The 14380-nt window shown below is 35.7% G+C and overlaps 1 protein-coding gene across 1 annotated transcript; it reads right to left on the bottom strand.

The window, feature by feature from the left end:
- Positions 1–5094: 5094 nt before the first annotated feature.
- Positions 5095–11727, bottom strand: LOC129262525 (adenylate kinase isoenzyme 6-like). Its single transcript, XM_064099686.1, has 3 exons — positions 11488–11727; positions 10472–10617; positions 5095–8252 (listed from the first exon to the last, which is right to left on the bottom strand). Exons 1-3 carry the CDS (start codon positions 11710–11712, stop codon positions 8063–8065), a joined length of 561 nt encoding a protein of 186 aa, XP_063955756.1. The 5' UTR covers positions 11713–11727; the 3' UTR covers positions 5095–8062.
- Positions 11728–14380: the final 2653 nt, after the last annotated feature.

Genomic DNA, 14380 nt, shown 5'->3' with positions numbered 1-14380 from the left:
AGAGCTTATTTTACCCTCTTATTATCTGATCTTCCTTTTTGTTTCTCTTCTCCCCCCCCCCTTTTTTTACGCATCCATGCAACAGGGGGACCGCGGCCACCTCGCCCCGCCCCTATAGCCCTGGATCCGACTATGTTAAATTATGGACACACCGCTACTTAAAAGGATGGTCAAGGCTGGAGATATTTATATCTCAATAAATAGAGTAAATTTCACAAAGCAAAATGCTGAAAATTTGATAAAAATCGGATAAAAAATAACGAAGTTATTGAATTTTAAAGATTTGCATTATTCCGGTGAAACTGTTCTAGGCATGTATTTATGAATATTCATTAGGTGGGCTGATGATGTCATGTCCCCACTTGTTCTTTTGTATTTTATTATATGAAATAATGTTTATTCAAATTTTTCTACCAAGAACTAAAACAGTTGGATATTGACAACTGATTAAGTGCATAATGGCCGCAACTTATTTCATCATAATTAATGGAGACACATCATTTACACAAGAATTAAAAAAAATGAAACATTTATGATTTCATGTAATAACATAAGAAAAAGGAAAGTGGGGATGTGACATCGATCATCATCCCACCTAATGAATATTCATGACGATGTGCATATAACTGTTTTAACAAAAAAATTTAAAATTCAATAACTTCGTTATTATTTTGTTATTTTAATGAAATTTTCAGGATTTTGCTCCGTGAATTTCACTCTATTTATTTAGATATAAATATTTTCACCCTGGATCATCCCTTTAAGACAGAAACGTCCAATGCCCTCTTAGACTTTTAAGTACCTCTTTTTGGCTTTGACCCCCAACGAAAATGCATTCTGCGGCCCAAGGGGAAATGGGAAAGAAAAGAAAGGGGAAATGATCGAGAAAGGTATAAATTAAGGAACAGAATAAAATGGAGAAAAATAATAGAAAGGCAAAAAGGAGGGAAAGAAAATAAAGATTTAATTTACACTGAGAGGTGTATGCCAATCATTTACTATTATTTACGTCTCGGACCGTGACATTTAACATCACCATCCGAGAGACATGACCAGGTCTTGAACCTCATCAGTTTGTAACTTACCCACATAGGCGCATGTCATAGACAGGCCCATATAGATAACGTCTACTTAGTTTATCTCTCGTTTAGTCTAGTTTGATATCATCTACTTCATCATTTTGCACTTTTTCAAATGAAAATTTCGTTCATAAAAAACTCATCTTTATAGATGAAGCGGTGTTAGACCAAAATTAATATCTTTAATTCAGTGGGTCGTGTCGTCCAGTTGTCGGGCCAGTTGTTAGAGCATTGGACTCATATTATCGCAAGGTTGTGAATTCGAAATTTTTTCGAATCCCCACTCTGCCATTGTCTCCACTTTGATAAAAAGGCCCAAGAGTAACATCTGTCGTCTATAACGTCAGCCACTATAACTGATTAACATAGACGTAAAATGTTTCCTAGGTAATTGGTTATATACCAGCTTGTCCTGCCGAGTTCCTACGAGAGCTACCATAAACAGAAACAGAAATGCTATGTTCACCAGTCTGACTCCCTTTCAGAATGGCAATTAAAGGGAACTCTAACCAAAACAAGTGGAATATGCCTCTGGCGGTCTCACCTGCATCACGCGATTCAATATAGCAGCAGTGCTGACTTTGAAAACTACTACGTAATAATTATTCACAAAAAACACCATTCATATAATGATACAATACTATAAGTTCATTGACATTTGACCTAGTTGATCATGTGACCTAAAACTTGTCAGTGATACTTGATCACCCCTATATCTACATTTTATACACTATATCTATAAACTTTGAAAGTTATGATAGCAATCTAATAATTACCTCTAAAATGGCCAAAGTTCAATGACCTTAAATGACCTTTGACTTTGGTCATGTGATCTGAAACTATCTTGAGATGTTCAGTGATGCTTGATGACTATATTATGTCAAAGTTTTATGAACTAGACCAATATATATACTTACAGAATTATGATGGTAATTCAACAAATACCCCCACCATGGCCAAAGTTCATTGACCATTGACCTTGGTAATGTGACCTGAAACTCGCACAAGATGTTCAGTGATACTTGGTTACTCTTATGTCCATGTTTTATGAACTAGACCAATACACTTACAGAGATATGATGGTAATTCAACAAATACCCCCAATATGGCCAAAGTTCATTGACCTTTGACCTTGGTCATGTGACCTGAAACTCGTATGGGATGTTCAAAGATACTTGATTACTCTTATGTCCAAGTTTCATGAATCAGATCCATAGACTTTCGAATTAATGATGGTAATTCTACATATACCCCCCAACATTGCCAAATTTCATTGACCTTTGACCTTGGTCATGTGACCTGAAACTCGGATGGGATGTTCAAAGATACTTGATTACTCTTATGTCAAAGTTTCATGAATCAGATCCATAAACTTTTGAAGAAATGATGGTAATTCAACATATACCCCCCCAACATTGCCAAATTTCATTGACCTTTGACGTTGGTCATGTGACCTGATATTCGCACAGGATGTTCAGTGATACTTGATTACTCTTATGTCCAAGTTTTATGAACTAGACCAATAAACTTTCAAAGTCATGATGGTAATTCAACAGATACCCCTATTATGGCCAAAGTCCATTGACCTTTGTCATGTGACCTGACAAAAACTGGGGGCCTTGGAGCGGACTTATTAAAAAAAGGAGGGTCCTCGGAACGGGCTTCGGAACTACAAATGTTTGTGAAAACGAGGGTCCTTGGAACGGGTCTCCTGCGTGTGCATCCCTATGGAACGGGCATACGTGTATGCAGCTAGCCAAGCGGCACGAGCACCGGGTGCGCTCGCGCAGAAGCGATGGTCGGACAGCGCTCTGCGGCCGCTTTTCATCAAAATTGCAACTCATTGTGGCGGATCAATGCGACCGGAACGGCGTAACGAAAAATATGCGAAGCTTTGGAGCGGATTTCTTTCTTCTTTTCTCTAGATTAGAAGAAAATGCTATGCTTCGGAGCGGCTTTCTTAGTTCTTTTTCTCAATAAGATGAAAATGCTATGCCCTGGAACGGAAATTTGAGTGTAAAATGGGGGTCCCCTCCGCGGCACATACCCACTATGCATTATATACTGAGTGCCCCCCCGGGGTTTAGTGATACTTGATTACTCTTATGTCCAGGTTTCATGAATCAGATCCATAAACTTTCAAAGTTATGATGGTAATTCAACAGATACCCCTATTATGGCCAAAGTTCATTGACCTTTGACCTTGGTCATGTGACCTGAAATGCACACAGGATGTTCAGTGATACTTGATTACTCTTACGTCCAAGTTTTATGAACTTGACCAATAAACTTTCAAAGTTATCATGGTAATTCAACAAATACCCCCAATTTAGCCAAAGTTCATTGACCCCAAATGACCTTTGACCTTAATCATGTGACCTGAAACTTGCACAGGATGTTCAGTGATACTTGATTACCCTTATGTCCAGGTTTCATGAATCAGATCCATAAACTTTCAAAGTTATCATGGTAATTCAACAAATACCCTCAATTTGGCCAAAGTTTATTGACCCCAAATGACCTTTGACCTTAATCATGTGACCTGAAACTTGCACAGGATGTTCAGTGATACTTGATTACTCTTATGTCCAGGTTTCATGAACTAGGTCCATATATTTTCTAAGTTATGCTGTCATTTCAAAACCTTAACCTTTGGTTAAGATTTGGTGTTGAGGCCGCCGCCGCCGGAAAAGCAGCGCCTATAGTCTTACTCTGCTATGCAGGTGAGACAATCAAAATTTAGTTTTAGAGGAAAAAGAAAAATCACACAAGAAGAAAGCTGAAGTTTGAATGATATCGGACAAAGTCCAAACAAGAAAGTCATGAATTTGTAAAAATGGTAAAAATTGGTAATCACTATACCTTTTAAAAAACTTCAAATTTGCCGCATTGGTGATGTCATAATGATGTATTTAAAGGTCAAGTCCACTTCAGAAAAATTATGTTTTGAATAAATAGGGAAAAATCAAAATAGCAGAATGCTGAAAATTTCATCAAAATTGGAAGTAAAATAAGAAAGTTAAGAAAGTTTTGCTTATTTTAAACCATGATCTAACTCTGTGCTAATATTATGGAAAGCCAAAAATGTCAAAATGCTTCTTACATTGCATGTTTCTTATGTTTACTGTGCTCTTTCCTAACTCGTGAGTGGTGAAGACAGCTATGATATTTATCCTCCTGAAACAGTTAAAAATGACTGGAGTGAAAAAATGAGCTGATACTATGATCCTCTACTGTTAGAGATTAATGCCACTATCGGCTATCCATAGTTAAACTACAACTTAAAACCAGAGTTTACTAATTAAAAACAACTTCAAAATACGGGCCTATGGGTTTAGCCTATGTGGTATTATACTACCTGGGATGTAGACCATTTGCTGGGAATTAGACAAGATGTCACATGGACTAAGTGGCAATTAGACCAAATTATTTAGTTGATGAACTACATGTAGTTGTAAATGAAGAATCATACCATATGGGATGAGGTGGAATGGAAATAGACAAAGTGCCCCATATTCTGAAGTCAGGTTTAACTTAAACTCAGGTTTAGAGTTGTGGTTTACGTATGGATAGCCAACTGTTACATAAATCACTAAAAGTAGAGATATCATATTTCAGCTCATTTGGCTGTCAAATCATTTATAATTGTCTAGGAAGTATAAATAGATGATTGTCTTCACCATCGATGAATCAGGAAAGAGCACAGTAAACATAAGAAACATATAACTTAGTAAAAATTGTGACACTTTTGGCTTCCCATAATTTTAGCACAGAGTTAGACCATGGTCTAATTTAAACCTGACTTCAGAATACGGGCCATGTATCTAGACCAACTAGCAATTTACTTTTGAATCATCAGGCACAAGCTGAGCTAAATTCACCAGTCTGACCCCCTTTCACAATATCTACTGATTGATGTTATTGATTGATATCCTTGAATCGCAGACCAAGGTGTCTGTAAAAGAACATTTCAACAAATAAGACCGAAACACTGCAAATTACACACATATTTCGATACTGGCCTGAATTGAGCCAATGAATGCCCTTTTATTCAATTTAATTACCGGTACATCTGAATAGTAATTAACAATCTAAATAAAAGCAATCCAAACAGCAATTTTTTATACCAAATTGAAGAGGAAGAAAGAAAAGCATTAAAACATCTATGTATCCAAATACATCTGGGCCCCGTCTTACAAAGAGTTCAATTGATCCAATCAATTGTAAATCTATGGAAATCCATCAGGGTCATAATTTTTTTCTACAGGAAATTCGCAAAATGCCTTTTGTAAACAAAGGAGAACACACTAAATTTTTAAGAAATCAAGGAATTAAAGGGGAATCCAACCCAAATAAAAACTTGTTTTTATAAGAAAATGAAAAATCAGACAAGTTGATAGGTGAAAGTTTGAACAATATTGGACAAACAACAAGAAAGTTATGATTTTTTAAAAGTTGTTAATATTGGTAATCACTATACCCATGGAGACTTCAAATTGGCCGCATATGGGATGTCATAGTGATGTAAGGCAAGGACTACTCTTCCATGAACTCCAATACATATTGTGGCTAAAATGTCACTTTCCCCCAAAGTTTTATTTCAAATTATATTTTTCTTTCATGAGGACATAAAGCAATATACTACCTGGATTATATTTAGATTACTGCCCCAGGGAATGGGTACTTAGGAGAAAACCACAAATCCCTGATAATAAAGTACATGGCCTATGGGAAAGTTGTCCTTGCCCCTTGTCATAATTTACTTACCCAGTTGCCAATTTGAAATCTACATACTATTAGTGATCTCAATTTAAAAGCAGCTATAACTTTCTTATTCCTTGTCCGATTTCTTTCTAACTTTCGCCATTCTCTTTAATTTATTTTTTGTCCTTCCCAACACAACATTTATAGCAAAGGCTGGATTCCCCTTTAATGGATATACATTCATATCAGAATTTTTTTTGAACAAACATGCATTTCGTATGTTGACTTTGCTGGCTTTCCATAGTTGTGATTGATCGGATCAATCGCAACTCTTTGTAAGATAGGACCCTGGGGACTCTTTTGGGAAAAGATTTGCAATCAAATGCAACTACAAACAAAACTTGATATGCAACCAATAAGAAGCTCATATTTGTGATCTGAAATAAATCTGGTTATAATAACATAATTTTATAAAACTGCATTGGGCACCTTGTTAACTCATTCACTGAATATTTATTTTCATAGATTCAAGCTGCAGTTATTTCAGCTAAAATCCAAAATTTTAGATCTATTAAAAAAATACCGAGATGATAAATGGATTGTTCCTCTATGGCTACTTATCATGAAATACAGACAATATTATGTTTATAAAAAGATAAATGTAAGCCAATAGACAGTGTGTTTATTGATTGATATGATCAATTGAAATTCTTTGTACTACAAGAAGTTGTTATTTACAATGCCCTGGACTTAAAATGTACCCCCCCCCAAAAAAAAAAAAACTACTTTTGTGATATATTGCTATCAAGATGTTGTTGCCCATTAATGAGCAAACAAGTTGGGTACACAGATGAACATCAAAATTGCACACCTTTTGACTGGCTGGCTTTAGCCTGGTAACCAATAAATATAGTAAAATGTAAATCAGAAGAAACTATTTCTTATCCTCATGAAATATGCAATATATGACTGATCTGCAAATCGTGCTGAATCAAACAACGATATCATCTGATATCACCTTGTTAAAAAAATATTAATTTTTTGGTATTATTCAACTTTTGGATTAGCCTTTGTCTATATTAATGACAACAATTTTAATATGATCCATGGTGACTTGCCAGGTCACAAACAATTTTTGAAAAATTTCAAGGTATACATCATTTCTTCTTACTTTTCTGCTACATTATTCACTTCAAGCATTATCTGAGAATGAATGGAAGATTTCAACTAGAATGAGCATGATAACATGAGTGTAGGATTCATTAAAAAAAGTTAACTCACAATAAATAGTAATCTTTAATGTCCAATACAATGTGTTTTGTTAAAAAATAACAATATACATGTAGTTAATGAAAGGTGACCAGATGTGACAGAGGCTGGCGCAGGTAAAAATCCTTCACCATTAGGAAGTTTTGATTGGCAATCAATGTAATATCATATTATATGTAATATTGAAATTATTTAATATTTGGGCCCTATATACCAATCAGTATTTGCGCTTGGCCTTTTCTTCTCATGACCTAACGAGGCAAGGCATTGGGCGATAAAATTTTTGTCGGCAAAAAAAAAACGTGGTGAAATCCCTGAATGTAACTAAATAATAGCCAGGAACATTGATTTCCAGACACTACAAAAATAAGACAACAATGGGAAAACATGATCTTTTTATTTCTCCAAAATGGGAGAATTATTTCGTAGGTGTGCACGACAAGATGCTTTACTGTGACTGCTCTTTCATGAGCTAAGGAATCTCATCTTCACTGATTTCGCAGAAGATAAAGTCGTCACCAAAAAAAAGTAGTTGGTACACTTTCTTAGATTTATTCGTCGAACAGAGCATAACGGGAGCCTTCTCATGTGTCTTCAAGCGGAATCAGTTAACTCATTGACTGCTGAATTGAACTACCCATAGGATTTGTACAAGGGTAACCTAGTTTCAGTTGGTAACAGATAAATAGTAGACTGAAGACAGGTACTCTTGACCTAGATCTCCTCAAACAGTGCCCACTAGTCCGTTCCATCTCTCCTCAAAGATCGGTTTTGAACAGTTAATATTGGACTACAGACAGGAAACATTGATCTATATTTAATAGTGACATGGCATCTTCAGCTGATGCAGCATTAAATAATCCTGAAGATGTTAATACTACATATGGTAATTGATTTTTTTTGTTTTTGAAATACATAAGAAAGTAGAAATGCACATGCAATATCAGCACATACTTTATACAGACATGAATATGATGACATAACAAAAAACAAAGTATAGTGGATTTGTCTCATCTCTTTGATGCCTTCCACTGCCGGATGTGATCCGCAATGGTGTTTATGTTTGTCTCCATGTCCTCGGGCGTGTTGCTAGGCAACTCTCTGACGATGGAAGGAAGGTAAGAGCTGGACGCTTCTTCCAAGATGGTCTGGAAGATCTCACACTGGATGTTGTCTTCAAGCTTGCGGCCAGAATAACCTCTGTATACCAAACAATCAAAGTCAAGGAACAAAACTGACTTGTAAATGCATTGTTGCGAATTAGAATTTAATTCATCTAAAATTTGGGGGCTATATGTATATTCCTTGTGGATAAAGACAATAACACAGAATGTAAAATCGAAGATCACAATAGCAGACGCAATCCTCATATAAAACCCTCAAAAAAAGTTCTGCAACTCAAGTTTGAGCGGTAATAAATTTCTTAATGTGCCATCATCATATGTAAAAGTTGTATCATTGGAAAGTATAAATATTCCTCTTTACAATCATGTGTCATTTGTAATGCTAATGTTATCATGGAATGCGCAGACATGATAAATATGCAGCAATGTAAAAAATGAAATGTTGCAAAATTTGTTCTTTCCAATAGCGAATTTCCAATTGTTTCGAGGATGGACTGAGTTTGAATGATGTTGATGCATTGATGCCTGAAAATCCATACATTGTGTATTCTCATTTGCACAATGGATTGAATGTGTTTGGAGTAATGTTGAACCTTGTCATTTAAAAGTTTTAGGATGTTTAATTAAAAAAAGAAGAGATGTTAGTTTCATTGTTACTGAATATTTATGAAAGCTTTCACTCCAAGCAAAACATTCACTGTCACCTGACTGCACGTTCAAAATTCTATAGAAAATGGACTCTGATTAGAAAACAATGCATTTTGCAACATTCCATGATTCCATATTCACAGCAGATGGCACATCATTGTAATTTTAAAGAAGAATAATTAAGCTTTTCAATGATACCAGTTTCAGCTATTATACCTCAGTAACAAAAAATATATCATCCCTCAAAATTGAGTTGCAGAGCTTTTTTTGAGGGGTTCATATTCATCTAAGATTCATTTATGAAAAGATAATATACTGAAGATATGACAATGACAAAATGACATCCATTTAATACTCTTCAATCTCATTTCTTTTCACTGGACCTTAATGAATGAATTGGAAATAAGCCGTCCGTTTTCAGGATATTGTAGTCTGAATAATGCCATAGTCAGACCGGCGTAACCGACTTCAGACCAACCAAAACTATTACGATATTTCAAATTAGTCGGTTTGGATTCAGAAGAGTTGTTGTGACTGTAACATCAACAAGCAATATAATCTAACCAATGATATGAGACCTACAGGACTGGACCACGGGTCGTGTGGTCCAGTGGTTAGAGCATTAGTAATCGCAAGGTTGTGATTTCGAATCCCAACTTTGCCATCGTCTTCACTTTGATAAAAAGGCCTGAGAGTGATATCTGTCGTCTATAACGTCAGCCACTATGACTGATTAACCTTGACGTAATATGTTTCCTAGGTATTACATTGGTTATATACCAGCTTGGCGTTTACCAGCAAAACGTTGTCCTGCCGAGTTCCTACGAGAGTTACCATAAACAGAAACTGAAACAGGTTGTATTCTTAAAACAGGTCAAAGTTTCTGCGGACTGTTCAATTTTTATCCATGTCTTCTGGAATGCTTTATCTCCACTCTTCCTCGTTTAATAATCATTATATAATGTACCATAAGTATAGTAGTTGCTGGTTTATACTCATTATGAATTATTCATGTGTAATTGGAGAGTATCTGTCATTATAAAAAAAATGCTTCATGAGATATATTCTTTTAATTCCATACAAAAAAAGGATTGATTTAATAGTACTTGTTATCATATTATTATCTCGGCTGTAGCCGAATCACCATATAGGTGCTCGAGCATTAGAGGATTTTTTCTTACTGGGTACCAATTCACCTAACCTGGGTTGAATGCAGCACAATGAGGGTAAATTTCTTGCTAAAGGAAAACACCCCATGGCTAGGAATCGAACCTACGTCCCTCAGATTGACAGACAAGTCATAACCACTAGATGAAGATGCCCACGGTGCAATTTCAAGGTATTCTACCTCATTTTGGGGCTTATTAACTTCTCATTATGTTTATTATCATCAACCACATGAGATAAAATAAGTAAACTCTTTATCATGATACAATCATATCTTTTTATACTATTAGTATGTCAGATTGTCAGGTACAAACAATCTACCATGTTATTTCAAGAATGGACATATATAAATACATAATTATAATGATCAAGAAATAAAGAAATTTGATTAGAATTCAATATTGCACTGAATGCAATACCACTTAAGAGCAGTAATTTTCTTTAACAAATAAAACATTATTGAATGCAATATTGATTTACCTCTGCTCAAGTCTGTTGAACAGAACTGAGTTATTTGTACGAAGGACATAGACAAGGTCAAACCAACGCTCTGGGAAGAATTCACAACTATGATAATCCACCACTTTCCCGCCATTCTTCATGTCTTCCTCTAGTTCATCTATCACCTATGTAATAAGAAAAACGTAATTAAGTCACTACTGGGTATGTAGTAATAAAAGGTGGTGCAATGTCAATATGAGGAAATGAAATTGAATTATTAAATGTACATTCAATTTAAATAAAAAAGCAAACAAAGAGCTGTATTCAACTTCTTCCCCCCCCCCCTCCTCCTCATCCTTCTTTTCCTTCTTTCTCTTCTTCTTCCTCCTTTCTTCTACTCAATTACTCTTTTTATCTGTTGGGTTTCTTATGCTGTAAACCAAAAGGCAGTTTTTACTTGCACAGTGCACACTCACTTTTAATGTATGAAGTGAAATTTCAAATTACTTCACCATGGCACCTCGTACTGATACACAGATCGTTTTCATCCCGGGATAGCTTTGAAGCTGCTGAAAGGGATTACTCTTCAAGGTTCAAGGATTATAATAATTATCATAGGATCATTTCTCACTACAATTTTTATCATTACAGTTACATGTATGTTATTCTGACATGAGAAATACTACCCTGGATAATAAGCAGATGAAATGAGGCCCTGTAGAGTGAAAAGGAAACACGCTACTTTTGCATATATTTAGAACCCAATGCACTGTTGTATAGAGTATGGCGAAACCCTGTTGTATATAGTGGTCCACCTGCACAACCAAACCTAGGTATGGAACAATCAGATTAGCCACAAGATTTGAGGGGGCGACTATTGTGAATAAAAATACAACCCCTAAAATGATGTTGTATCAAACTCGGCTGGATTCGCCACACATCTTCAGTTTAATCGGGCTGGAGACACAAGGGTTACAGTGATTCAGTTTACGTTTTGCCTCCCAGGCACAGGTGACACCAAATAAAATATATAACAATCATTATTAGTATCTCACCCTGTCTTCGTCCAAGATTGGACATTCATAGTCTTCATCCCAGCCTTCATAGAGTTCTTTTTCCTTGGCCACATCACCAACATTGATATAATCAAGTTCAAGCTGCTGAGCTAGCTCTTGACCTAGAGTAGACTTCCCAGTACCAGGTGTTCCTAAACACACAAACAAAAATAACACATAAGGATAGGGGGAGCAAATTGGCCAAGACTGTGTGTGGTCTCTCATTGATAAATAGCTAGTCTTAAAATATACCTTTTGAAATAATTATAATACTGAGAATTCACCTATACATTAATTTGTTCAGAGAAACTAACATATTTTGGGAGGAAAGGTATTTAATTTGCAACTTGGTATCAAAACATAATAATTGTGGTATGAATGTATTGCATTATTTTTGAAGTACCTACCGGTAATCTATTCGGGTATTACATAAAGTTCTCAAAATACCCCTTTACAGGTCTGATTGTCAAAACTTATCAGTTAGTGCCACACGCTCGCATTTTGATTAATGAGCTACAGGTATGTATACTTTTATACGAATTTGAACAAACCACTTAAAATCACCTTTTCATGAGTTTAGAAAGAATTTTAACTCGCGCTTTGCACTCGCATTTATTGTTAAAAATACATTAATCCATGCATCCTGTTCATAATTACAACAAGTGGAATGCCTCTGGCCGTCTCACCTGCATCACGCGATTCAATATAGCAGCAGTGCTGATTTTGAAAACTACTATAACTCGCACAAGATGTTCAGTGATACTTGGTTACTCTTATTTCCACGTTTTATGAACTAGACCAATACACTTATAGAGATATGATGGCAATTCAACAAATACCCCCAACGTGGCCAAAGTTCTTTGACCTTACATGACCTTTGACCTTGATCATGTGACCTGAAACTCGCACAGGATGTTCAGTGAAACTTGATTACTATTATGTCCAAGTTTTATGAACTAGACCAACACACTTTCACATTTATGGCTGTAATTCAACAAATACCCCAATTTGGCCAAAGTTCATTGACCCTAAATGACCTTTGACCTTGATCATGTGACCTGAAACTTGCACAGGATGTTCAGTAATACTTGATTACTATTATGTCCAAGTTTCATGAATCAGATCCATAAACTTTCAAAGTTATGATGGTAATTCAACAGATACCCCCAATTCGGCCAAAGTTCATTGACCCTAAATGACCTTTGACCTTGGTCATGTGACGTGAAACTCATGCAGGATGTTCAGTGATACTTGATTAACTTTATGTATAAGTTTCATGAACTAGGTCCATATATTTTCTAAGTTATGATGACATTTCAAAAACTTAACCTTAGGTTAAGATTTTGATGTTGATTCCCCCAACATGGTCTAAGTTCATTGACCCTAAATGACCTTTGACCTTGGTCATGTGACATGAAACTCAGGCAGGATGTTCAGTAATACTTGATTAACCTTATGGCCAAGTTTCATGAACTAGGTCCATATACTTTCTAAGTTATGCTGTCAATTCAAAAACTTAACCTCAGGTTAAGATTTGGTGTTGACGCCGCCGCCGCCGTCGCCGCCGCCGTCGCCGTCGGAAAAGCGGCGCCTATAGTCTCACTCTGCTATGCAGGTGAGACAAAAATGATTAAAATGTCCAGTTTTCAGGCCTTATATCAACGAATTTTGCACTCTCATTAGGCTTTGTTAGATTATTAAATGAGACAATATCCTTTTCATAAATCCTTAATCTGATTTCTCTTTATTTCATCGATATTCATAGCTAGATCTAGATCTAAATCATTTTTTATTTAAAATTTACATTATCATTGCTACTTACCGGGAAGAGTCCAGGTGAGTAGCTATACCAAGTTTCGGCAAACATTACTTCTGTTATGAAGCAATGTTTGCCGACTTCTTAAAAATTTACACCCTAAACACGTTGGGTGTGCGAGGCTGTGCCTCGCATAAATGTGAGTGAAGCCTGACCCTGTGCATTTGTCATAAAAATTCAGTATTTTCCAGCATATAATTCGGAAAGGTGGTGAGCTGATTATATTCATTATCATTTTTTTTAAATTCTTGCGCCCTTTTTCGCCAATCAAAAGGGGGAATTAAACAGTAATCGAGGAGGAAGCGCACCCTTTTATACAAATTTTTTATTGTAAATAGTTATTATAACTATAAATCAAAATCAAATTTTTTTTTTGGTAAATAATAATTTTCATCTACAAAAATGTTCTTCAAAACAGCATTTCGTAACATCGCTCATTGAAGCTACGTCATAAAACGAAGCGGTTCAAGCCTTTTGTATTTGCAGTGTTTACGAATGGATACACGAGATCGGTCTGGTAAGAATTCTCTAATTTTTCATATTTTTTGTACTAAATGGTCACACTTTTATACGAGGTGTATAAAGGTATGTAATTTGATAAAATTTATATTTAAAATGCAATCGGCAGTTGCGATGTTAAATATGAAGGGAATTCCCTTCTTGTGTACGAAGTTTGCTAGGCATAGTCCCATGCCATATGCATGTCTAATTTAGGCTCCGTGATGTAATCACAACATCAAAATAATTTTTAAATATCATCATGGAGTCTTAGTGTTTACGTACTGGCCTCCTATCCCTTCAGTCTCTGTATGGTAAGTGGAGCCAACGTAGTTCAGCGGAACAACCAAAATAACAGAGACTGAAGCTTTTGGTCTAACTGTTATAACCAACCTCACACTACGTCAGTACATGTGAGTGAACTGATGTAGATCTAGGGTGCGTTTATTTATGCGCCACTGTTTTACCCTAGAATCATGATTCAAATCATGATTCTGCAGAATCACGATTGCATTTAGTCAAAAGTGAAAATAAACGTCTTTCAAATCACAAACATGAAACACGGAAAAAGGAGCGTTT

This window comes from Lytechinus pictus, chromosome 5, assembly GCF_037042905.1.
Source record: "Lytechinus pictus isolate F3 Inbred chromosome 5, Lp3.0, whole genome shotgun sequence".
NCBI lineage: Eukaryota > Metazoa > Echinodermata > Echinoidea > Temnopleuroida > Toxopneustidae > Lytechinus > Lytechinus pictus.
The sequence above is the reverse complement of the archived record's forward strand: the minus strand, read 5'-3'. Positions and strand labels throughout refer to the sequence as shown.

Bases quoted from the DNA above. Each gene is read 5' to 3' on its own strand.
- LOC129262525 (XM_064099686.1), bottom strand. From the start codon at position 11,712: ATGAGAGACCACACACAGTCTTGGCCAATTTGCTCCCCCTATCCTTAT. The intron at 10,618-11,487 runs GTGAGATACTAA...CTTATTACATAG, and splicing joins CAATCTTGGACGAAGACAGG to GTGATAGATGAACTAGAGGA. The intron at 8,253-10,471 runs GTAAATCAATAT...TTTGGTATACAG, and splicing joins TTCAACAGACTTGAGCAGAG to AGGTTATTCTGGCCGCAAGC.